Genomic DNA, 27,456 nt, shown 5'->3' on the forward strand with positions numbered 1-27,456 from the left:
CCAGCTTGAAAAATGCCAGGGACAGTCCTAGCGGGTTTGGCTCAGTGGATAGAGCATAGGCCTGTGGACTGAAAAGTCCCCGGTTCAATTGCAGTCAAGGGCACATGCCCAGGTTGCAGGCTCGATCCCCAGTGTGGGGGGCGTGCACAAGGCAGCCGATCAATGATTCTCATCACTGATGTTTCTATCTCTCCCACTCACTTCCATTATGAAGTCAAAAAATAAAATTAATTAAAAATGCCAGGGACAGGGCAAGAGATAGAGACAGGTCAACTTTCTCTGGGGATGGAAATACTCCTAGACACCATTGTTCCACTGAACTCACCTACCACCAGCCCAGTGCAGGCAGGTGCCAAATCTGTGCTTTCCTTGAACACTGTTCACCTGGCCCAGGTGATTCCCTGAGACGCAGCCCCACCCAGCTCCCTTGCCTGGCCAGAGCCTCTCCTACTTGCTTCTCCACACAAACAGCCTGCCTTCGCTGGCACTTCAGACTTTCCCCAAAACTCAGAAACCTCACACAGTGTTGGCTGGCCTCTGCTGGTGCTACAAACTCTCAAAGGTCCACAAACCTCACACAGTGCAGCAGCTGGCCTTGGCAAGCACTGACGCTCCTGCCAAGCAGCCCCAAGCCCAGCACAAGTGCACCCACGCTCAGCTTGCATTCTAACTCCCATTCAGCGGCTGCACATCTGGCTAAGTGGTGGCGGCCAGTGTTTGTAACACAGCTCTAACTAAGCTACCACAAGCCTGACAAATGGCAGGTGCACTCATCTCATCATAGTGCCACCAAAGGGTCCCAAGTCTGGCACAACTGGCAGCCAGCCTCAGTTCACAGCAGTGCCTCTCCCAAGCACCTCCACGCCCAGCACAAGTAGCAACCAACCATGATCACTCTGTAGATCTACCAAGCTGCCAAGACCAGCACAAGCCCCAGCTAACCTTGACCTGCACAGGAGTCCCAAGAAGCTCCAGACCCAACACACCTGGTGGACAGCTTCAGACCAGAGCCCCATCCCATTCAGCTCCACAACTGATACACCCACTGGCACCAGAACCATGCTAAAGCAACTCATATTATTGTATTTCAAATACAACTGAAATTAAATTTTAAAAAGTGTGAAAATTCATACAATTCTCCACTATTATATATCTGTGTCTTACATTTTTTAAATGCACCTTTACTGCCTATCTACCAATGCACTATTATACTGCCCCCCAGCAGGCTTTTAAGAATGTTTCTGCCTAGCACGGGCCAGGTAGCTCAGTTGGTTAGAGCATCATCCCAATATGCCAAGATTGCGGGCCTGATTCCCGGATCAGGGCACATACAAGAATTAACCAGTGGTCCAGTTGGTGTGGCTCAGTGGTTGAGCTCGACTTATGAACTAGGAGGTCACAGTTTGATTCCTGGTCAGGGCACATGCCCAGGTTGCGGGCTGGATCCCCATAAGGGGGCAGTCAATCAATGACTCTCAACATTGATGTTTCTCTCTCTCTCTCTCTCTCTCTCCCTTCCTCTCCCTTCCTCTCTGAAATCAATAAAAACATTTTTTTTTAAAAAAAAATCAACCAATGAATGCATAAATAAGTGGAACAACCAATCAGTGTTTCTCTCAAGTCAATTTTTTAAAAAAGTCTCTGCCTTGCCTTTGAGAAAAAAAACCTCAAAAATAAAGGCGCTTATTTATACATTTTCGTGTTTTATTTAATTACAAATTGTCCTATATTCTAACAATAGGATTTCTCAGTTATGTAGGGAAGACAATCATACTGCTAAAAGCAACTACATATAGGGTAGGAAAAGCTATAGAATTAGAGTTTAAATCCTTGTTTTTTCCAACTATTTACTCTGGCTGCCTATTTGATTGCTGGTTATAAGGATCTAATTTAATTCTCTGATTAAGGGTTTGATATTCTCTCTTCTTCTCCATTTTTTAGGGCATACCTGATGCTGAGTGAGTATCCCTTCATCTCCCCCCTCTCCCTTGCTTCTTCACTAGAGGGAGAAAAAGGTAGTATGAGAGCATGTGACCCTGACAGTGATAGGGACTTTAATTATATTTGAGCATTTTTATATACACAAAACACCCTTATGGATAAAGTAAATCCACATATGATTATGACAAGGCATGATTATTATTCATACAAAAACAAGCCAATTCTTTTGACTTCCCAAATTCTATCTTACATAATGTTATACTTCTATCAAGCTAAAAATTTTAATTTAATTTGAACTGTTTCCCCTTGTCTAAATTGTTTATGTACATTAGAACCTGACATTATTTCTGTTTTTACATCCATCTCATCTCCCCTGCTCACAAGTCAGATTAACATGAACAGAATGTCACCTAAAAAATAAAGTTTGGCCGAAACCGGTTTGGCTCAGTGGATAGAGCGTCGGCCTGCGGACTGAAAGGTCCCAGTTTCGATTCCGGTCAAGGGCATGTACCTGGGTTGCGGGCACATCCCCAGTAGGAGATGTGCAGGGGGCAGCTGATCGATGTTTCTCTCTCATCGATGTTTCTAGCTCTCTCTCTCCCTTCCTCTCTGTAAAAAAATCAATAAAATATATTTAAAAAAATAAAGTTTGGTTCTTCATGACTCTTTAACCAGAAACAGAATAAGATCACTAGAGTAGATTGTACTGTACAGACTCATAACCCATGGCAATATATAAGGAAATACTCTCTAAAAATCATCACCAACTTACTTGGAATTAGTGCTACTGGTCTTACTTTCAGGGAAGACCCAATAACAATGAGGAGATCAACTTCATCTTTGTCATACTTCATGGCTCTATGAAATTGTTCTGGTAAATTTTCACCAAAAAAGACAATCTCTGGTTTCATAATAGCAAGTGGTTCATCAGCTGGGCACCTAGGACATCGAGGAACCACCTGCATGTTTCAGATTTTTGGTTGAGGTGGGGAAGAGAAGGGAAAGGCCAACTTAGAAACAGTCAATATTTCCACAGTTGCCAAGAATTCATTTCAAAATCAACAAAGAAAACAGAAAAGTTGTGGATAAATAGGGAAATTGGGTACAACCTAAACATCAATCTCAATTGTCACAATTTAACATAAACTGAAATACAATGTTGCTATTATCTGTGTATACTATTATACATCTGTACAAGCCTACATTTGATATTCAAGGGTTTATTGTACAGTAAAAGAAAAAACCAGCATGTGTATATATATATGTACACACACATATACACAACCCACACACACAGATTTAATCCTTTTAAAAAGAATAAGTTTCATCCAACCAGCGTATTTCATAGGTGACTGAGCGTCGACCTATGAATCAGAAGGTCACAGTTTGATTCCTGGCCAGGGCATATGCCTGGGTGGTGGGCTCGATTCCCAGTATGGGGTGTGCAGAAGGCCGCTAATCAATGATGCTCTCTCATCATTAATGTTCCTATCTATCTCTTCCTCTCCTTCTCTGAAATCACTAAAAACAAAATAAAATAAACAAGAGTACGTTTGTAGGATACAATGATTCTGCCCTGGCCATGTAGCTGAGTTGGTTAAAGAGAGGCCCTCATAAACCTTGGTTACAAGTTCAATCCCCAGTTAGGGCGCATACAAGAATGAACCAATGAATGCATAAATAAGTGGAACACAAATCGATTTTTCTCTCTCTCTCAAAATCAGTAAGTAAAAAAGATACAGCCATAGCTGGTTTAGCTCAGTGGATAGAGCGTTGGCTTGTGAATGAAGGATCCCGGGTTGGAGTCCTATCAAGGGCACGAGCTTGGGTTGTGGGCTCGATCCCCAGTGGGGGGTGTGCAGGAAGCAGCCAATCAATGATGCTCTCTCATCGTTGATGTTTCTGTCTCTCCCTCTCCCTTCCTCTCTAGAATCAATAAAAATATATTTGAATATCATTTAAAAAATAAAAACAAAAAAGATACAATGATTCCATTTTAATATACTATCCTCCTAAGTATATATGCTTATATATGCAGGTAAATGAATAGAATTTTTATTTCTGGATGGTTTTTATTCTTTGCCATATTTTCTTGTAGTATTTTGGCAGTGAGCATATATGAAATACCTTTTACAATAAATTTTTTAATGTTTAAAGAATTACCACCTTAATTTAAAATTCTGAGTCTGACAGGCACTACAAAGGGAGAGTAAGAAGAAAAACTAATATAGCAGCACCTCACTTATGATCTGGATTTTTATTTTAATCTTTGATATTAAGGAGCCAATTTCATCACTTTAGACATCATGGACCAATGTTTTCAACTTAAGGTACTGAATGGTTCTTGTGTATTTCACCAGAATTCCCAATGGTAATACTCTCTTCCTAGATCTTTTTGTACCACACAAATACTTTCAGGGGGAAAAAACAAAAACGGTTTGGGAGGCAAAAGAAGAAACAGATTAGGCCAGTGTGTCTCAATGGTTGAGTGTCAGGACATATGCCCGGGTTGTGGGCTCCAACCCTGGTAGGGGACGTGCAGGAGGCAGCCTATCAATGATATTTTCATCATTGATGTTTCTATCTATCTCCATTTCTCTGTGAAATCAATAAAATTTTTTTTAAAAAAGATCAGAAACATGCACAATTCCTAAAATACGGGTGATAAATTACCTGATTAAAAATATCTCCTCGTACAGCTTCACAGTCAACTTTGTATTTACAAATCAGGCAAGATGCTGTTGCAAATGAACCTAAAAAATACAACATGCATGTTTTATTAATGAAATGTTTCCATTTATTAAGCATACTACAAAGGTTAATATGTTAAAATTTTAAAAGATTCCATGGGAGAATCTAGGGTATGAGTAATTAAAATACTTATATAGTAAGTAAGGCGAGAATCCAATCCTCATTGCTGAGATGTTGATACAATGATGACTCCCCTAAAGCTACTCTTTTCAATACAATAAACCAACTCTCCAAGGGCTAAAACACTACAGAGTTGGAAGATTACAACTGTACGGTATTACTTTAGCCTAACAGTTGTTTTAAAAACAATTCAGATACATAATGTTCTGTTCATACTTGTTATACTAGATGGAAATTTCTAAATACTGTTCATCAGAACTACCCAGTTCCTTTGGTTTCATAATCTAAAGACGTCTTTTCATACTTAGCTATATTACGTTTGTAATTTTAAAAAGGTTACTTAAAAGAATGTAATGGAATGCAACTGCTACATATTCTGAAATCCAAAAGCACATTGATTTCTCATGTTTTGTGTGTCAAGGCCAATCCTTCCAGTTTCATGGGTTTTTTGCATTCCACTTTTCTTATTTTATCTACAACTGGTCAGAGAGCATGAGTAAATAATAAAGCTCTATCTCCATTCCTGGATGGCAGCCTACTTTCTAATCCTAATTTTTCCTAGGATTAACAAAACTAAATAACAGAAAGCAATTCTGAAGTTTACTAACCATGACACTGAATTATCCTTTGGATTCCTGCAACCTGTTCCAGTGTATCTATGTTCTGAGTATAGTTGCGAAGTAGTTTTCCTTCCTTATCCGACAATGCTATGAATTTGTGACAGAGAGATGGCTGGAACTGTCCAGGATATATTTCCTATATAAGGCAAAAGGCAGAAAAAACATTACATTTAAGAAATAAGTATAACAGATATCACATATTTAGGTTTAATAACAAAAAAACTACCAATGTTAATGCCCCATGTATAAGTAATTTAAAAACTACATGAGCATCTCAAAGCATCTAGATGGGTACAACACACACCTACAAAAGGATTGTTGCTGTTATATGTATAAAACTCAGCAATTAGTGAACTTGGCCCCTTGAAAAGGATAAAGATGACCCATAAACATCTCTAATAAATGTTAACAGATATTTTAATAAAAGTCAGAAGAAATACACACCTTAGAACATATCTAACTTTTGTTGGCTGCAAATTCAGTTGTTGTTTTAAAGCAAAAGGGGGAATAGTTTAAATTGAAATTAAAGATATCAAAGGTATGGTGACTTCTTTTTTAAAAACATAAGAATATTAAAATTTTCTTATTCATCATTCATTATAAATATAAACCTGTTGGAAGTTTAAAGCTAAAGTTTTAATTCCTTACCAAAATTGTTTTCCTTCCACTGCACAGGCACATACTGGTATAGTATAGAGTTGCTCATGAATGCTGAGTTGCTGGATTTTGTGTGTGTGTTTTTCCCCCCAAATAATGCTTCAATGCTGTTTCTTCTTTAAAAACAAAGAATTCAGATATACACATGGCAAAAAGATCAGAGAAAAATTATCAATTTTGGTCCTCTCAACTTTTGACAGTGTTTATATTTCATTTAGTAAGTGACTATGGCAAAGGAAGTTTCTTCATTAAAGTAGTAGTGCTACCTTCTACTTCCTTACCATTCATTACAGCCTCTAACCTATTACAATGGTAGCAAAAAACTAGACAACCATATGTCCATCAATAGGGGACCGGTTGTAGATATGTGGTACCATCCATAATAGTGGAGTATGCAGCCATTAAAATTAATAGGAGGTTTAGATGCACTGACCTGGAAGATGGTTCATGACATACATGAAAAAAGCAAGTTAGTCACTGGTGTGTTTTGTTTTTATTGTTTTGTTATTAAGCAAAAATGGAAATAATATGCACATGCATATAGATATGTTCATAAAAACATCAAGTCAGGAAGGATTCAAACAAGCTATAAACAGATGGGGAACTTTCACTTCTGATATTATACAAAAATGTTGAATAAGATTATGGATGACTACTTTTAACCTATTTAATATTTCAATTTTTTAAAAAAAGCTATCTACAGGTATATCTTTCAGGTAAAATTAATAAGTAAAATCTCCCTTATAACTGTCACATACAGGTCCATATGCTGCTGAAAATGGTATACAAAAATCCAAAATTTTCCTCACATTCAAATTTTTGTCATGAATTTCATGGACAACTTTGCAATTTACAAAATAGACAATGCACATATAGAAAGAAGTAACAAGTGAAGAGCTTAATAAAGCTAAAGTTTACAAAAAATTTAAAGCAACATTGTGTTCTAGACCAATGGGTTGTGCTATACTAACCACTGTTTTAGCTACAAGATGCTTTGTTCTAGTACATTAATATTTACATGTAGAGACTTAAACATAATTGTATTTTATTAAAGCTCCCTCTGTAAATAGCTGTTAGAGTGTTTTAACAAATATTAGAATATGCTAGGCAACAAATAAAATAACATCTAAAGTAGGAAGAAAAGTGATAACAGCATGCCAAACAAAATAAGAACAAATGACCTCCAGAGCAGGGTCAGGGAGTAAGAGTGCCAAGACTCCAAGACTCCTGAAATGAACGTTTATGTGCCTTATCTTCCACCCCCCCTTTTAAAGGGGAGGGTAAATAGCACAAAGATATGCAGACACTAGCTTCAGCTCTACACTCCAATTTCCCTTCATGTTCAAACCGTAACAGTTCAAGGTAGTTTAGCCCTTAAAGTTAAAAATCAATTTCTATAGTTAGGAATCATTTATGAAGCTCTTTTTTATAAGATTAAATTTTATGTGCTACGATTTGAAACTAACTTTGTCTATTTTCTTTCAAATATGTAGTGGACCATGTCTGAACATCCTCAAGTCCTATCAAGGAACCGATCATGTGGACTGGGCCAATCTGTTAGTGCCATAGGGATCCTCACAAATGAGAGAAAGCAGAGCTGGGACCAAAGGCTCAAAGCACTTTTTAAAAAGACCTGTTGCTTCCATACACCTGTGTTTAGAAATATGCGAACACTTCAGTAATTGTCCAAAGGCAACCAATAGGGTCCAAATTAAAGCTTAGAACTACCTGCCATATTGAGGTTTCATGCAGAAATAATGGCTCTCCTCCAAAAATGATCTCTACTTGATTTCATCTAAAAATTTCTAGCAATATGAGTGAGACCCCAGTCAAAGGCAGGGATGTTAACGGCAACCCCTCAAAAATAAAAGGACTCATCAAAGTTTGAGATGCACTATTTGTTAATATCCACCTCCTCCTACAGAGCAGAGGGAGACAGTTAAGTAGAGTTGGTAATAAACTAGAACCTAAAATCTCTTGCTGAAAAAAAAAAAAACACCACACACAAAAAAAAACAGAACACACACATCGGTCCTGGTTAGAAAAATCTTCATAATCGCTTGTTTCATTCATTCCACAAAACCACACTTCATAGACTACTCAATATCTTACCTAATCAGCACTTACAAATTATTAGTCATCTGACAAATTCAACTGCCTTTTCTAAAAATCTGGTTCCCTGAGGAACGCAAGGTTCAGCGAACTTTTTCCAAACAAGGACAACAATTAGTAAATATTTAAGGTTTCCATATGGTCTCTGTTGCAACCACTCAATCTTCCAATATAGTGGAAAAGCACATTAGACAATATGCAAATGAATGAGCATAGCTGTATTCCAATAAAACTTTATTTACAGTCACCAACATTAGAATTTTCATGTTCATATGCCATGAAAAACTATTCTTTTCATTTTCCCCCTCCCATTTAAAAACTCTTAGCTCAAGGGCTCCATAAAAACAGGCAGTGGGCTACATTTGGACTGAGGCTATAGTTTGCCAATTCCTGTACTAACCTAACACAAGAGAATTTCAGTCAGTCGAGCTATCAGTTACCATTTAATGAGGTTTTAGTATGTACTAGACATAACAGGAGCAATTTATTATAATGCTATAAACTAGGCTGAGGACTGAGTTTTTACATTTTAAAAGGTTGTACAAAAAAACAAAGGACATTTAATAAAGCTCCCATGGTGTCCACAAAGCAGACATTTACTACCTGATCCTATAAAGAAAAGATTTGTTGACCATACTGTAGGGTATATATCCCCATTTTGCAGATGAAAAAAACCAAAGCACAGAAGTCACTTGTCAAAAGTCACAAGAACCAGTAAGTAGCAGAGCTATCATTCAAACCCAGTTCTGATACCAAAGTGTGGCTCTTAACCACTACGCAATAATAACTTTTCTTTTTTAATTTAAATTCTTTGTTGTTGAAAGTATTACATGTCTAATAATACCTTTTCAATGTTTGATCCCTGTACCTCGTTTCATACTCTTCTTTTAGGCTAAGCATCATTTCTGTCAGGTACTGCTAACTAGTCTAAATCTAAGATCAGTCTAGTAAGTACACTTCATTTTGCACATCTTCATGGCATTACTGAAGGCTGGAATTCCAATCACCTTATAACATAAAAACATTCTTCAAGAATACATAATGTTCCCAAAAATCAGTAAAAGAAAAACATCCCACTGGAAAAAAATGCCTAAGAACAATCAAATGATTCAAGGATATACACATGGCCAGTTGTAGAAAGCAATCATTCACACTAATAAACTAAAACAGAACACTGATGAGAAAAAATGCCCATTTTTTTCTATTCAACTAATAGTTTTAACTTCCTGAAAAACTTGAGATGTACATTAATAGAAGATTGATTAAATATATTGTGGTACAACTATAAAATACTCTACAGGCCTTTTCTTAAAAATAAGTTATTTCTGTTAAGTGCCATTATGAAACTATTTCTAAGAGTATTATGTGTATGGGGGGGGGGGCGCGGAAGCAAGGTTAGAGAAATGGGTGTATAAATGTTAGTAATCATTTTCAAAGTATTACTAGAAACTTAAAATAATACTCCTCCCATACACACACACACACACACACACACACACTCTTAACTCATTTTCTCCTGGAAGGCCCAAGAAAATACAGTAACCTTTGAAGAAAGACATTCAAGATAGGGAAACTAAAGGGAGGCCAACTAATGTTTACATACTGTACTGTTTGGATTTCTTTGTAAATCATATTCACAACACACACACACACACACACACACACACACACACTTTATTTAAAAAAGTATTTTAATGCCAATAATGTACTGCAGAGAATTTGAGGGAGTGGGCAGGGGCATGTTAAATCAGCCTTCTCATGCACTTCTTCTGACGGGAATGTATTTTATTCAACCTTCACAGATAGCAATACAGCAAAATATATCAGGAGCCTTGCCAATTTCCTTTTTAGGAGTTTATCCTAAGAACATTGGAAACACACCAAAAAGGATAATCAAAGCAACCCTACTTGTGCTAACAGAAAGTAGAGAACATTCAAACATACACTTGCAGGATTAGTTCATTACATTACTTGATGAACATTATGATGACTATAAAGTATTCAAGTGTCGGACACAAAAAATTCATTAAGTAGGAAATACTACAAATACAAATCAGTAGGAAAAAGAGCCCATTTTTATAATAAAAATGTAATATATACCTAGCTATAATACTTTATGCCTATATTTATACATCTGCAATCCATATACACATAAGTATTAATATATTGTTTTCAGATAAATGGGACTGAGGCTTTTTTTTTTTGCATGCATGCATGCATTTTTTTATTTTTAGGTAATGAACTGGTTTTAAGAGTCTTTAACTTTTTTTTTTTTTAATATATTTTATTGATTTTTTTACAGAGAGGAAGGGAGAGAGACAGAGAGTTAGAAACATCGATGAGAGAGAAACATCGATCAGCTGCCTCCCGCACACTTCCCACTGGGAATGTGCCCGCAACCCAGATACATGCCCTTGACTGGAATCGAACCTGGGACCCCTCAGTCCGCAGGCTGACACTCTATCCACTGAGCCAAACCGGTTTCGGCTAAAGTCTTTAACTTTTGTAACTACATAATCTGGTATGTTAGAACATTACCAATAAAGTGAGAATTTATTGAATAAATATAAAGGTACATTTTTTTTGGAATTAAGTCAAGTTCAGTTCACATTTTCACATTTCCATCCTCTACTTCTTCTTGAGTTTTAATCACTTTAATGGAAAAAACATTCACTGAATTCTATACAGGTTAGCAAATACACTCTGGACAGTCTTAAAAAAAACTTATTTTATCCATGTTCAGTTTCACCTTTACTGACTAACCTACTCAATTTTATCAGCATCAGTCAATTAGTCTAGACTCCTGAGAGCTCTGATACAAGACGATAATGGTTCAGGACATGGCTATGTAGCTTTATGTTGGCCTTAATTGTCCTTGTGTGAATTTCAAAGTGGTAACACAGCTAGGCACACTGTATCACAATGGTGCTCAAACGGGGAAGATTTTGCAGGGAACACTTGGCAATGTATGGAGACATTTCTAAATGTCAACACTGGGAGTGGGGGATGTTAATAGTATTTAGTGGGAAGAGGGATGCTGCTAAATACCCTATAATTCACAGGGCATCGCCTCACAGCAAAGAATTACCCACTCCAGAATGTCAATGGATTGAGAATCTGCTTTAATGGGCCAGTAACTTCTTTAAACACACCTCTCCATTACTTGGAATTTCCAGTCTAAATGAAATCTAAGTTTCTTCTCAATAATTATATACAATCAATGGCTTGATGCATTAAGGAAATTCTTTCCTTCCAAAAATTCACCAATAATAACATAACTTCATATTACATTCATTTTCTCTCACAACTAGCAAGAACCATAAACCATTCAACGAACTTTCTGCTTACTTATAGCAACTGGTAGAAAAATTTAGGTTATTAGTGTTTTAGTCACATATTTCATGAACCTAGTAAAATATAACAATATTTGCATACCCTCTCCTTCCTCCATTTTTGGATACTATGCTTTGTTCCTTGTTCTTATTTCTCCTTAACCTTTTCCCCAATTATTTATTTTTAGACCCAATATTAACTCAGCCTCTTCTACCTATTACTATTTTAAGTGCTGCTTCAGCAACTAAAAGCTTTCTTTTAGGCAGTTCATAATGGGAGAATTAAAGTGCAACAGTTCTATATGAATAGTAGTTATAAAGGTTAATTATTTAGCTTTTAACAAAACTTAAATGAAAGCTCACAAAAAATAATCAAGCAAAATTAAGTTTATATGAACAATACTTTATAAATGAACTTAATTTTTTCATTTTATTAACAATAAAAAATGCATAAAATCTTAAAACTTTTACATTAAAGTGAAAAAATACCACCCCTCCAACCCTTTCTTCTCCCAGATGGTATATAACCTAAACACAGTGGTTAAGAACACTGTAACATTGTTCTTTTCTCTTATGTACTGACTAGATTTCTATTAAGCACACTTTTTTAATTTCTTATACTTTGTGCTTATCATTATAATTCTGAATTGTTTCTATCAATTTTTACATGTCAAAGCTAGTTAAGCTACCAATGAATACCCAGTTTGTATATTAGACAACTAGGCTTACAATCTTTCTCACCTTGCTATTTCTATTCTCAGTTATCACATTTTTCCAAGTGTCAGGTTACTACTTTACTAAGCAATTTAGCACATACTGAAGTGATGGGGGAGGGGGGGTGGGATCTGACAAGTTAGTCTGGGCAATATGTTTTCTTTCAGAACACAGAATTACAGCAAGTCTTACAAGCATTACATAAATGGATTCGTGAATCAAGCTTTAATAATGAGAAATAAGATCAAAGTAATTTCTAGTTACCTGCTGGCCTTCTATAAGTGTTCATTTCTGCTAACTAGAACTGTTATATAATGCTAGTATCTTAGGTTCAATTCAAGAAACCTGTAACTAAGTGACATTTCATTGGTCTGCAAAATCATGCATTAGTACTACTAGCACCAGCGAAACAGTAAGTCTTCACTAATTCATAATCTTGTAATTAAGAAAAGAGAATAATGTAAAGAAACTAACTTTAAGTAATTCAATGTAAACCAGGTGTCAGTTCTTAAATTAAAAATTCTCTTAGCCTGAAAACTTCTCAAATTCAGTTTTCAGTTTTAGCAATTAAGTCATATTCAAAAAACTTAAATATAACTTCCACATTTTACTCAAATTCTTATTTATAACCACACTTGAATGAAACAAAAGACTATTTCTTTAAAAACAAGTCAACCAATTTAAACTCCATTAATTTTAAATTAGCAAAGCTTTTCCTATAGTTATGTAAATAGACAATATGCTTTGAAAGTACTGAGATTACCCCTTTAATTAAAATGTAGGTTCCGGTGGGGTGGGGGTGTGGGGGGGGAGGTTGAGGGTTAATGGGGGGGATGAGGACACATTTGTAATACCTTAACTAATAAAAAAAAAAATGTAGGTTCCTTTAACTTCTAGATTCACTAAAAATAGTCACTAACACAAAAGACCCTTTCAAAATACTGAAGCTTAGCAATAGCAATTTTACAATTTCTTCCTATAAAACTAAACTGTAGAGGAAAAGAAAATAAGTTTTCTGATTAAATTATCTTGAGCTTGGTATAATGCAGCAATTAGCAATCTTTTTCATTTCATGGCACAGATAAAACTCATTACTAAGCCCTGACCGGTTTGGCTCAGTGGATAGAGCGTCGGCCTGCGGACTGAAGGGTCCCAGGTTCGATTCTGGTCAAGGGCATGTACCTTCTTGGTTGCGGGCACATCCCCAGTAGGGAGTGTGCAGGAGGCAGCTGAATCGATGTTTCTCTCTCATCAATGTTTCTAATTCTCTATCCCTCTCCTTCTCCCTTCCTCTCTGTAAAAAATCAATAAAATATATTTTAAAACAAAAAAAAAACAAAAAAAAAACTCATTACTAAAATTCTGTGGCACATCAAATATTTTGCCAATCTGACAAAATAAAACAGTTATCAGTGTGATTCATTCACACTGGATAGCTATTGTTGTGTTGGCTATTGTCATTTTTTTATTTGACAATCTAAGGGAAAAGAGTGAGTCAGTGCTCCTGACTAAATAGTCAGGTACTCTTTGTGTTGTGTTTTTGTTATTAATCCTCACCTGACGATATTTTTCCAGAGAGAGAGTGAGTGTGTGTGTGTAGGGAGGTAGGCAGAGGGGGGGAAGAGATTTGAAAGACACATTGATTTGTTTGCCTTCCGCATGGCCAGGATGGGTCAGGATTGAATCTGCACCCAGGTATGTGCCCTTGACAGGGAATCAAACTTGGGACCCAAACTTGGGAGGGGATGGGGGGTGAAGGCAGGGATAAAGCTTACTCTCTAACTACTGAACCACACCAGTTGAAAATTGCTGGCATAATATATTATCAAGCTTTGTACTCTAGAGTAGAGCTGCCCAATAGAAATGTGAGCCATGCATGTAATTTTAAATTTTCTAGTAATTACAGTAAGATCATGGAATTTTCATAATTTACAACCCAGTATCAAAAGTATTTCCACATGTAATCAATATTTATTTATGTAATTTTCCCCCATACTAGGTTTCTAAAATCTGGTCGACTTTCACACTTAAATCACATTTCAATATACTAAAGTGCTCAAAAGCCTCATGTGGCTAGTGGCTTCTGAACTGGACCGTGCAACTCTAGAGACTAGAGCAGAATAGAGCACTATAGATTAAAATGCAATCTTAGAATCTTCTCCACCCTTAATCACAAATTTTTTTTTTAATATATTTTATTGATTTTTTACAGAGAGGAAGGGAGAGAGATAGAGAGTTAGAAACATCGATGAGAGAGAAACATCGATCAGCTGCCTCCTGCACATCCCCCACTGGGGAAGTGCCCGCAACCCAGGTACATGCCCTTGACTGGAATCGAACCTGGGACCCTTCAGTCGCAGGCCGACGCTCTATCCGCTGAGCCAAACCGCCTTTGGCCTTAATCACAAATTTTCATGCACATTACATGTGTTAAGACCTGGCTAATACAAAGCATACCAAAGTAGATATTAAAACTTTTATAATCCATAAAAAAAAAGATTAAAAATCTGCCTGGTTGTGTGACTCAGTGGTTGAGCATCAACCTAGGAACCAGAAGGTCATGGTTCAATTCCAGTCAGGGCACATGCCCGGTTGTGGGCTCAATCCCTAATAATGGGCATGTGGGAAGGAGGCAGTGATCAATGATTGTCTCTCATCATTGATATTTCTATCTCCTTCTCCCTTATTCTCTGAAATCAATAAAAACATATTAAGCTGGTTTGGCTCAGTGGATACAGTGTCAGCCTGCAGACTGAAGGATCCTGGGACCGATTCCCAGGCAAGGGCACATTCTTGGGTTGCAGGCTCGAACCCCAGGTGGGGGCATGCAGGAGGCAGCCGATCAATAATTCTCTCATCATTGATGTTTCTCTCTCTCTCTCCCTCTTCCTTCCTGTCTGAAATCAAAAATATTTTTTAAAAAAAACAGCATGTTAAAAATAAATAAGCATAGACAATGTAAAGGCCATTATTGCAGTGAATTTTGAAAATAGCCTCTCTCTATTTTGAAAATAGAAAATAGCCTCTTCTTTGAAAAGAAACTCAATCCAAAAATGAAGAAAAGTAAATAACAATCCCTTCTGGAAAGGAATTCTTACTAAATGACTATTTCAATGATGTTATTCCACACTACAGTACTAGTACCCAATTTACTAGACAATGAATGTTAAACTTAAGAAGCCTTAATGTGAACAAATACTTTGTGATGACAGGTGGTCAATGAAACAACTAGAAGCGTTCATAGTACCTTTGCAAACTTGAAGAATGGTCTTGGATCTTTTCTGAAATATTCAATATCAAACATTGCTTGAGGATCTGGAAGGTCTGGGAAGTCTACTGCAAGACGAGCATAAATACCATCTCTTGACCTGAAGTCAGGTATTCCACAAGAAACAGAAACCTGCAAAATACATGGCATAATTTGTACAATCAAATCTTCTACCTCTATGTTTATAACTGCTCTTATACAATTAGGAAGTTTAAAAATATTTTAGTTTTAAACTTCTTTTGGAGGACAGAAACACCATCCTATTCCAATTTAAAATAGAAATAAAACACCCCCCAAACAAGTATTACTAAATCCATCACATTCCATTCATAATGGGGTAAGGAATTTTAAGTCAGGCAAATTTTGAATCTTAAAGCATTTAATCAACAAATTAAAGCAATAGAAATTTGAGAAGTAAATCATTTCAAATTATTCTAACCAGAAAGTAGGGAACAACTTCTATTACAGTCAAGTGTTTCCAGAGAAATCTCTCATCTGGTCAGGGACCGACTACTTCAAGAATGCTGAATTTCTAGCCCTAGCTGGTTTGGCTCAGTGGATAGAACACCAACCTGCGGTCCCCAGTTCAATTCCAGTCAAGAGCAAGTACCTCAGTTGCAGGCTCCACCCGGGAGGCAACCAATCAGTGTTTCTCTGTCTCCCCCGCTCCCATCCACCCTCTCTAAAAATCAATTAAAAATGTCCAACAGCCGAACCGGTTTGGCTCAGTGGATAGAGCATCGGCCTGCGGACTCAGGGGTCCCAGGTTCGATTCCGGTCGGGGGCATGTGCCTTGGTTGCGGGCGCATCCCCACTGGGGGGCGTGCAGGAGACAGCTGATCGATGTTTCTAACTCTCTATCCCTCTCCCTTCTTCTCTGTAAAAAAATCAATAAAATATATTTTTTTAAAAAAATGTCCAACAAAATACTGAATTTCTGTATTTTCTTTAAAATACTATGTTGTACAATGTTTCAATTATTTTTATTGATTTCAGAGAGGAAGGGAGAGGGAGAGAGAAATAGAAATTTTAATGATGAGAGAGAATCATTGATCCTGCATGGCCTCTCCTGGGGATCCAGTCCGCAACCTGGGCAAGTGCCCTGACCTGGAATCAACCATGATCTCCTGGTTCATCTGTCCACAGTTCAACCACTGAACCAGGCTGACTGGGCTACAATGTTTCAATTCTTAAGAATAGATTTAGACACTATGCTTTAAAATAGAGATTTGAGTGTTACCTTTTTGTTTTACAATTTTACCAATGTCGATTCCACTTTGACCTCAGAGTTAAGTCAAACTTATCTAACTCATATAGGGAGCAAATCATTACTATTCTTGATCATTTAAGATTAAGCGGCCCAACCGCTTCGCTTAGTTGTTGAGCATCAACCTATGAACCAACCAGGTCATGGTTTGATTCCAGGTCAGGGCACATGCCTGGGTTGTGGGCTTGATCCCCAGTGGGGAATGTGCAGGAGGCAGCCAATCAATGATTCTCTCTCATCATTGATGTTTCTATCTCTCCCTTTCCCTTCCTCTCTGAAATCAATAAAAATGTATTTAGAAAAAAAAAAAAAAGGACTAAGTGACACCCTCCGTTAACTCAAAATGGCAGAAAGCAGAACTGAATTTTACTCCAGCATTGCTCTGGTCACTAACCAACATATTCTGTATTCAACACAGAAAACACAATACCCTTATGTAGCTAGTTATCTGTGACTCTATAGGGGAGGCAATCGAAAACTGTCAAGCCACCTCAATCACATCACCTTAATTTAAATGGATGGGAGGTAGGAATCTGTTACCTTCCTAACACTAAGTTCTTTACTTGTGAATATTAATTAGGTTCCTGGTTTCCCCATGAAGATGGAACAAAAACTCAGTTTCTCCATCACACCCTGACACACTTCAATGTAAACAGAATTCTCTTAATCTCCTTTAGGAGTTGTGGTATAATGTAGGTAAAAATCTTGCCTTAATTCCACTTACTACTGTACTAATAAACAGAAACAAATCTTTTTTATGGTTGTTGGAGAGGCTTTTAAAAACAACCAATTTAGCAACTGCTGCTATGCTCAATTTTTAGAAGTTTCCAAACACAAAAAATTGCCCATTATCATGGAAGGATAAATTCTTCTACACCAGAAAAACGTTTAATTGGAAAGGCATAAAACATTTACCACCTCCTCCTTTTTTACTCATGTTTTAAACATGTTACATACCCCAGCTCCAGTTAGAACTATTATTTTTTTGCATTCCTGCAGTAATTTCACAGCATCTTCTATTGTATTAATATCTTTTCTTTTTTTCCTTTTTGGTGGTTCTGAAAGGATATTAATAACAATCTGCCACAGTGTCATATCATCCCATTCAGGCGGAGGAATTGTTTCTGGTAGTAAATCTTTAAGAATTGTTCGAGGATCTGTGCCAATCATGAGATGTTGCTGAACAAAAGCATATGGACCTATATTAAGAGGACAAAGAATTACATCAAATTCACATCCAATTAATTTAAAATCTCATTTATTTTCTGAAGTAATGAACTAACAATCTTTAAGGTTTTTTTAATAAAGTAATAAAATGCAATATAAAAATATATCATTTTCACAGCATCCTCAGAACGAATGCTATATCCCAATGAAATTAGGGAGATCAAATCAAGAGTTGGGTCTGCCCCTTGAATTATAAAATATAAAATATTTTTAGAGTCAAATTAATTACCAGAGTTAAATTTTGATGGTTAAAATTCAAAAATATACTCCATAATTAGTAACAGGAGCATGTATATACAAAAGGGTTCTACAAATCAATATAGGGAAGATCCTACCAATCCAAAAGCCCATACTATTTATCATTAAAGACATAAGGCAAAGCCTTGGCAAGGTAACTCAGTTTAGTTAGAGCATCACCCCAACACACTAAGGTGGTAGATTCGATCTCCGGTGAGGACATAAACAAGAATTAACCAATGAATGCATAAATAAGTGGAACAACAAGCTGATGTTTCTCTCTTTCTCTCTCTCTCTCTCCCTCTCTCTCTCTCTCTCTCTCTCTCACTCTCGCTCTCTCTCTCCCCTCTCTCCACCTTCCATTCTCTCTCTAAAATTAATAACGTTAAAAAAAGATATAAATGAAAAGGAAATTTATATACCTCTCTAAGGAAATCTATACATAACTACTACCTTTTCAATTTTTTTCAGTAATAATATTCAATTTGATCTTAACCAATCTCCGAAAATGATACATATAATGCTGATACGTTTTAAGCACTGATTTTTTTTTTTACTCTGACATTTCTTAAGTCAGTTTTCTAGCTTGAGAAAACCAAAAAGACAGTAATACTATGGACACTAAGGAACTAATCATCACTGAATTTAAATAGTCAAGAATGAAGGCACATTAAGAAAAATATCATTTCTGCCCTAACCGGTTTGGCTCAGTGGATAGAGCATCGGCTTGTGGACTCAAGGGTCCCAGGTTCGATTCCGGTCAAGGGCATGTACCTGGGTTGCGGGCACATCCCCAGTATGGAGTATGCAAGAGGCAGCTGAATCGATGTTTCTAACTCTGTATCCCTCTTCCTCTCCCTTCCTCTCTGTAAAAAATCAATAAAATATATTTTTTAAAAAAGAAAAATATTATGTTCGAGATGGTCATGTTATAACTTTAGTATAAATACCTAATAATGTTCTCTACTGCTAACGTAGGTTTCCAGTTGTGAGTACTCGAAACAGTTTATTCTTATGTTATTATTAATTATTGTATTATTTACTTGTATCACAACTATAAAGCTACTTTTGCCCACCCTGTACTTTCCCATTTCATCAACATAGTTAAAGATTTACTGAGCACAAATTATGTGCCAGACACTTTTCTAGGAACTGACAAAATAGCATACAAATCAGTTAAAAAAGAAAATCCCTGTCCCCAATAGGGCTTATATTCTAGTATAAGAAACACAATAAAAAAGTTAAGATTCAGCCCAGCCTGTGTGGCTCAGTTGTTGAGCGTCGACCTATAAACCAGGTCACAGTTCGATTCCCAGTCAGGGCACATGCCCCAGTGGCAGGCTCAATCCCCACTGGGGGCCGTGCAGGAGAAAGCAGATCGATATTTCTCTTTCTAAAAGCAATAAAACATCTTTCTTTTAAAAGCAGTATGTTAAAAGAAAAGGAAGAACAAATAGGAAGGAAGAGCATTACACACAGAAAACGTGAAAAGGACCCAAGGACCTGAGGTGTGAGAAGGACCTGGTTGTTTGATAAATACTAGAGGCCAACTTCCATGGGCGTGAGCTGTTCAAAAACAAAAACAGAAGCACTAGACTTTTCCTAGAAACATAAATCTTAGCAAGCACCTAAGGAACCTCATAACCAGGTTATAAGGTGGCAGATAGTTACATTTTTAGTTAGCAGAAAACAAAAACACAAAGAGGAAGACAGCATTCACTCTGAAGCTGTGAAGCCATACCTATCCGTGGCCAGGAACCTCATCCCCAGGTTGTAAGGAGGCAGATAGTTACATTTTTAGTTAGCAGAAAACAAAAACACAAAGAGGAAGACAGCATTCACTCTGAAGCTGTGAAGCCATACCTATCCGCGGCCGCGGAGTCCAGTCACTCGAGCTCGCGTGCGAGGCTCTATCATCCTCATCGCTTTCACAGGAATGAAAGCCATTGGTAATTATTTCATCACCAAACAGAAGGTTATCTGCAAAAGAAACCAAAAGCAACTCAAGTCTGCTGAATAATCTGCATCTAAAATGTATGGAGATCGGGGCCCTGGCCGGGTAGCTCCGTTGGTTAGATATGCCAAGGTTGTGGGTTCAATCTCGGGTCAGGGAGCATACAAGAATCAACCAATGAATGCATAACTAAGTGGAACAACAAATCCATGTTTCTCTCACCCCACCCTTCCTCTCTCTCAAAACAATTTTTTAATAAATGGCCCTGGCCAGTGTCACAGTGCTTAGAACTTCAGCCCACATAACAAAGGTTGTGGGTTCAAGTCCTGGTCAAGGGCACGTGCCTGTGTTGCAGGTTCAGATCCTCAGGCTTTGTGCTGGAGGCAGCCAATTGATGAGTCTCTCTCATGTAGGTATCTCCCGCCCCCCCTTCCTTCTTTCTCTAGGGGGGAAAAAAATCAATGGGAAAAATATCCTAGGGTGAGGATTAACAAAAATAAAATAAAATAGCATGAAGATCTGTAATGGTTATGATGTAATGATTTTCACTGAATAAAACACATTCAATTCCCAGTCAGGGCATATACCCAGGTTTCGGGTTTGGCAACTCATCAATGTTTCTCTCCCTCCCTCCCTCCCTCCCTTTCTCTCTCTCTCTCTCTCTCTCTCTCTCTCTCTCGCTCTCTCGCTCTCTCTCTCTCTCTCTCAACAAAGTCAATAAAAACGTATTTAAAAGAATGCCTACTGGGTCATCTTGCCTGGTTGGTTCATAGGAACAGTATTTTCTCCTTAAGGGATTCTAACCTCAGTTCATCGAAAGTCTAGATATAAGTCAAGCCCACTAAATCCAAACAGAAAGGAGTCATCTAGTTAGACTGAACTTACCAACTACAAACAATGGAGCTCGTGAAATCTGTCCACTAAAAATTCACCGACAAAAGTGCCAATGAAACTCTACGGCAACTTGCAACTTCTCTAAACATGCACAGACGGCTCTGCCTTAGTCCGTTTCCCCTACTGCACTGTGGCCTGAAATGAGCGGTCTTCTGCCCCATCCAGTCCCTAACGCACAGGCCACCTTCACAGACAGCCCGGCGAGCCCGCCGACTCCATCCACTGACGCCGATACCGACGGAGACGAACCTCCGCCCGGGACAGAAAACTCCTCGGACCGCAAACACGCAACTTCGAGGAGACGGGACACTCACAGCCAACACATCAGACTTATTTAGTATGCCAGAAAAAAATGCCAATTCGCGTTTCGGGGTTGTATTTACACACAGGCAAGGGTGAGAACTAAACTGAAAACTACTCGAACGTCGGAGGAGAAACACTGGTGGCGGCCAGGGCTCGGCCAGCGCCGCCGCTCCCCGCTGCCGGCCGCCAGCTGCGCCACGGGACGGGCTTCGGGAACAGCTGCGCTCTCGGCAATGTGCAGGGTATGGGCTCAGAATGTAGCTTTGCTCTTTAAAATGTAAGACAAATGTAAAAACTAAGGTCCCCCCCTGCCCCCCCCCCAAAAAAAGCCACGAATTGCACCGGTATGCGTTTGCAAAGACAACTGCAAAAAGATGGGCAAAAAGTTGCAGGTTTGAGTGTGCTGGGGGCGGGGGGAGGAGGGGGAGCTGCACCGTGTAACGAAAGCGCCGCATCCTGAACAGGTCGGAGGCGAGAGAAACTTATGTCAAAACCGACTGCGAGCTGTCCGCCCGGCGGCTGCGCACCGCGCCCGGGCCCCGGCGGGCGGCGGGAGGGGAAGCCGGGGGCCCCGAGCGGGAGGCGGCGAGCGCGGGCCGCAGCCGGCGGCCGCCCCGGAGGCGCCCCGAGGGCGGCGGGAGGAGGGGGCGCCGCCGAGCCGGCCCCGAGCCCCCACCCGGCCCGGCCCGGCCCCCCGCCCCGGCCTGGAGGGGCCCCGAGAGGGAGGAGGGCTGCGCAGTCCCGGCCGCCCGCGCCCCGCGCACCTCGGTACCCGATCCCCGCCGCCGCCGCCTCTTCCTCCTCCTCGTCCTCTTCGTCGTCGTCGTCGTCCAAGTCTTCGTCCGGCGGCGGGTCCCAGGAGGGGCCCTGGAGGCCGGGCCCATTGTCTCCTCCTCCGCCCGCCGCCGCCTGGGCCTCCCACGCCCCGCCGGCCGCCGCCGGGCCGCCCCCGGCCGCCGACAGCGCCTCTCGCTCCGGGGCCGCCCCATCGGGCTCGCCGGGGCTCCGCCCGAGGCCCGAGCCGTCTCTCCGCGGCCGCTTGCGGAGCGGCTCCCCGGGGGGCGGCGGCGAGGCCTCCCTCTCGGCCGCCGCTGCGGAAGGGGAGCCGCCGGGCTGAAGGGCGAGCGCCGCCTCGTCCGCCATCTTCAAACTGCCTCTCTGGCCGCCGCCTCGCCTGCTCCGCTCCCGCTCGCACTCGCGGCTCTGGCGCCCCCGCGGCTCCGGCTGCGGGAGATTTAAACCCCGTCACGTGACCCCGCGCCGCCCCGCCCCCTCCGCCCCCGCGCGCGGGACCACAGGACGCCGGGTCACGTGGCGGCGCGGCCACCCCGCCCTTTCCCAACTTCTCTCCGCCCCGAACCCCGAAATCACTGCGGCTCGGGAGGCGCGTTGTGCTTCTCCGCGCGAGTGTCCGCTCTGCCCCCGGCGCCGCGCGGGCTCCAGATGGAAGCGGAAGGTCGGCGCGGAGGCCCCGAGAGGCGGTGGGGGAGGCGGGCGAGGTCGGCGCCGGCCGCCCGGTCTCGCTGACGGTTGGGGGTGGGGGGAGGCCAAGGGACCCGGGCCGTCCTCCCGCCGCTGCCGGCCGCTCGGACCCCTCTCCCCGCCGCTGCCGGAGCCGCCCCGCCCCCAGCGCCGAGAGCTCCCCGTGCGGGGCCGGGATTTGTAAACACGCAGAGCTGCTCGGCGCGGCCTCGGTCCCGCACATGGTCCAGTCACCAGGGCACCCCGGCCCCACAACCCCATCTGGGGCGAAGGAGGCAGGATTTGATGACGGTGTAGCTACCGTTACGGGGGTGTGAAAAGATCAGGGACCTGTGTCCGTCCTTCGCGTACTAGCAAAATGGCATTGGCCAAACCGGTTACTAATATGGGAACATACAGATAGAGAGTCCTGCCGCACACTAAAAGTAAACCCCAGGTGGGTTGAAGATCTCAATGAAGAAATACAGTAAAAATAAGGCATTTTAGAACATTATATAACTGCATTAAGAAAGAGCTTTTTAACTAAGAAGCCATTTAAAATATATATATTTACATAAACATTTTAAATGTTCTAATCTAGTAGCAAAAACAACAATTTTTAATAGTAATCATTACTCCACTTTGGAGTAATGTTTTTTTTTTAATTCTTTATTGCTTGAAGTATTACATATAGTAGTACATATATCTCCTTTTTCCCCCATCAACCTCTCCCGACCACCCCCAACCCCCAGCACATGCCCTCACCCGCCTAGTGTCTGTGTCCGTGGGTTATGCTCATATGCCTGCATACAAGTCCTTCCGTTGATCTCTTACCTGTCCCCCTCCCCCGCCTTCCCTCTGAGGTGTGACGGTCTGATAGATGCTTCTCTGTCTCTGGGTCTATTTTTATCAGTTTATGTTGTTCATTATATTCCACAAATGAGTGAGATCATGTGATATTTATCTTTCTCCAACTGGCTTATTTCGGTTAGCATAACGCTCTCCGGGTACATCCATGCTGTTGCAAATGGTAAGAATTCCTTCTTTTTTACAGCAGCGTAGTATTCCATCGTGTAGATGTACCACAGTTTTTAATCCACTCATCTGCTGAGGTTGTTTCCAAATCTTATCTATGGTGAATTGTGCTGCTATGAACATAGGGGTGCATATATCCTTTCTGATTGGTGTTTCTGGTTTCTGGGGATATATTCCTAGAAGTGGGATCACTGGGTCAAATGGGAGTTCCAGTTTTAATTTTTTGAGGAAACTCCATACTGTTCTCCACAGTGGCTGCACCAGTCTGCATTCCCACCAGCAGTGCACGAGGGTTCCTTTTTCTCTGCATCCTTGCCAGCACTTGTGTTTGTCACTTTGTTAATGGTAGCCATTCTGACAGGTGTGAGATGGTATCTCATTGTCAGTTTGGATGCCTATCTCTGAGATGATTAGTGACTTTGAGCATGTTTTCATATGTCTCTTGGCCTTCTGTATGTCCACTTTCAAAAAAGTCTATTAAGCCCTAGCCGGTTTGGCTCAGTGGATAGAGCGGACTGAAGGGTCCCGGGTTTGATTCCAGTCAAGGCATGTACCTTGGTTGCGGGCACATACCCAGTGGGAGGTGTGCAGGAGGCAGCTGATCGATGTTTCTCATCGATGTTTCTAACTCTCTATCCCTCTCCCTTCCCCTTTGTAAAAAATCAATAAAATACGTTTTTTTAAAAAAAGTTTATTAAGTCTTTTGCCCATTTTTTGATAGGATTGTTATCTTCCTTTTGTTAAAATGTATGAGTTCCCTATAAATTTTGGAGATTAGGCCCTTATTGGAGATAACATTGGCAAGTATGTTCTCCCATGCAATGGGCTTCCTTGTTCTGTTGATGGTTTCTTTTGCTGTGCAGAAGTTTTTATTTTGATGTAGTCCCATTTGTTTATTTTCTCCTTAGTTTCCATTGCCCTAGGAGCTGTATCGGTAAAGATATTGCTACAACATATGTCTGATATTTTGCTGCCTAATTAAACAATTTTTATTGTTACCATCTATCACTTACCAGGTATATACTTCCTATTCAACTTTCTCTTTCTAACTAAGCTTCATCACTTGGTGTCCCTACACTCCAGCACAGCTTGGGGTTGGGATTGGAGATAAGGGAATTGGAGTGGGGAGGACAGAGGGCAAAATATTTCCATCTCAGGCCAGCAGGGCCCAGCGGAATTGTCTAGACTGTGACATGTTGGGTTTCTCTTTTTTTTTTTTTTAAGTTTAATATTTATTGTTGTTTTTTTTTTAATTAAATCTTTATTGTTCAGATTATTACATTGGTTCCTCTTTTTTCCCCCCATAACGCCCCTCCACCCAGTTCCCACCCCACCCTCCGCCCTCACTCCCCACCCACTGTCCTCATCCATAGGTGCACGATTATTGTCCAATCTCTCCCCACACCCCCCACACCCCTTTCCCCCACAAGAATAGTCAGTCCATTCCCTTTCTGTGTCCCTGATTCTATTATAATCACCAGTTCATTCTGTTCATCAGATTATTTATTCACTTGATTTTTAGATTCACTTGTTGATAGATGCATATTTGTTGTTCATAATTTGTATCTTTACCTTTTTCTCCTTCTTCCTCTTCTTAAAGGATACCTTTCAGCATTTCATATAATACTGGTTTGGTGGTGATGAACTCCTTTAGCTTTTCCTTATCTGTGAAGCTCTTTATCTGACCTTCAATTCTGAATGATAGCTTTGCTGGATAAAGTAGTCTTGGTTGTAGGTTCTTGGTATTCATCACTTTGAATATTTCTTGCCACTCCCTTCTGGCCTGCAAAGTTTCTGTTGAGAAATCAGCTGACAGTCGTATGGGTACTCCCTTGTAGGTAACTGATTTTCTTTCTCTTTCTGCTTTTAAGATTCTCTCTTTGTCTTTTGCTCTTGGCATTTTAATTATGATGTGTGTTGGTGTGGTCCTCTTTGGATTCCTTTTGTTTGGGGTTCTCTGCACTTCCTGGACTTGTAAGTCTATTTCTTTCACCAGGTAGGGGAAGTTTTCTGTCATTATTTCTTCAAATAGGTTTTCAATATCTTGCTCTCTCTCTTCTTCTGGCACCCCTATAATTCGGATGTTGGTACGCTTGAAGTTGTCCCAGAGGCTCCTTACACTATCTTCGTATTTTTGGATTCTTTTTTCATTTTGCTTTTCCGGTTGGGTGTTTTTTGCTTCTTCGCATTTCAAATCTTTGACTTGATTCTTGCGCACCTCTGGTCTGCTGTTGGGTGTTTGTATAATATTCTTTATTTCAGTCAGTGTATGCTTAATTTTTAGTTGGTTGTTTATCACAACATCAAGGGTCTCATTAGATTTCTTTTAGATCTCATTAAGTTTATCGGCAGTTTCTAGAAACTTATTGAAAGACCTTAAAAGTGTGGCTTTGAGCTCTATATCCTCCATTTCTGTCATGTTTCTTTCTCTCCGTATTTTTTATGCTTTCTTGGTGCACCCCCTTGTGGTCTTTGTGCGCAGTCTTGTTGTAGTTAAGCCTTGATTGTTGTAGGTAATACTCTCTCTTGTTTTCTTTTCTCCCTTGACTACATAAGAGCTATTTCATTTTAATTCACTACGTGATCATAAAAGTAAGAAGACAAAAAAAGAGAGAAAATATACCTCTTTTACTGGAATGATGTTTATGAAATAAGGCATTTTTTAATCAACATAAAGACAACCTTGGCTTATACAACCGCTTCTCTATCATAAATACTGACCTCTTTACTTCACTCACTATCAATAATAAATATATTTTCTGATGAAGACTGAAAAAAATTTACTATTTTAAGCATTCTTGATGGAAAGGCTGGACAGAAATGGAAAGGTTGAGGACACATCAATAAATATTTCTTGCCAAAACCGGTTTGGCTCAGTGGATAGAGCATCGGCCTGCGGACTGAAGGGTCCCGGGTTCGATTCCGTTCAAGGGCATGTGCCTGGGTTGTGGGCACATCCCCGGTAGGAGATGTGCAGGAGGCAGCTGATTGATGTTTCTCTCTCATCGATGTTTCTAGCTCTCTATCTGTCTCCCTTCCTCTCTGTAAAAAATCAATAAAATATATTTAAAAATAAAATAAAATTAAAAAAATATATATTTCTTGCTAAAATTTCATGTATTGAAATGAGTACATTATTTTTAGTTTAATAAGAAAAAGAGTAACTGTTTTTTGAAACTGCCACCTGAGGGCTAGACTCTGCATTCCCATAGCCTCATCAAGCCTCCCCCACCCTGTGAGGTGGGAGCAGTTGACTGACTTCCCTGACTTACACCGCTTCTTTTTAAATTCCCTGGGTATAAACACAAATGTAGGAGGCGTTATTCTTTCGTGGCTTCATGAATGTTGTCTTTTTTATTAGATACAGTGTTGTACTTCCCTACAGATCTTAGTATTTGGCATCCTACCAAGCACCATGTGAGCTCTCTGGGACTTGTAAACTAAACTTGATTTGGTAATGCAGCCTGCCTTCCACCAGACAGATTAAAACCTAGACCAGTGGTTCTCAAATCACAGCGATTTTGCAACCACCCCCCTTCTCTGGGGTATACTGGACAATGTGG

The 27,456-nt window shown here is 40.1% G+C and overlaps 1 protein-coding gene across 2 annotated transcripts in view; it reads right to left on the reverse strand.

Annotated features, from left to right (window-relative positions):
* Positions 1 to 22,540, reverse strand: part of SIRT1 (sirtuin 1) — a gene marked incomplete at its 5' end in the record, with an annotated part of 28,472 nt that extends 5,932 nt beyond the window's left edge. The window contains 7 exons of one of the 2 annotated variants that reach the window (XM_081105051.1): positions 2,714 to 2,900; positions 4,615 to 4,694; positions 5,421 to 5,568; positions 15,495 to 15,647; positions 17,740 to 17,981; positions 20,110 to 20,226; positions 22,162 to 22,540. In XM_081105051.1, coding sequence (XP_080961177.1) covers positions 2,714 to 2,900; positions 4,615 to 4,694; positions 5,421 to 5,568; positions 15,495 to 15,647; positions 17,740 to 17,981; positions 20,110 to 20,226; positions 22,162 to 22,540 — 1,306 coding nt within the window. Of the gene's footprint in view, positions 1 to 2,713; positions 2,901 to 4,614; positions 4,695 to 5,420; positions 5,569 to 6,080; positions 6,424 to 15,494; positions 15,648 to 17,739; positions 17,982 to 20,109; positions 20,227 to 22,161 lie in introns of those variants that run through there. The other variant, XM_081105052.1, reaches the window with a different exon arrangement.
* Between the last annotated feature and the right edge of the window lie 4,916 nt (positions 22,541 to 27,456).

The sequence above is a fragment of the Myotis nattereri genome (assembly GCF_964212035.1).
Source record: "Myotis nattereri genome assembly, chromosome: 13".
NCBI lineage: Eukaryota > Metazoa > Chordata > Mammalia > Chiroptera > Vespertilionidae > Myotis > Myotis nattereri.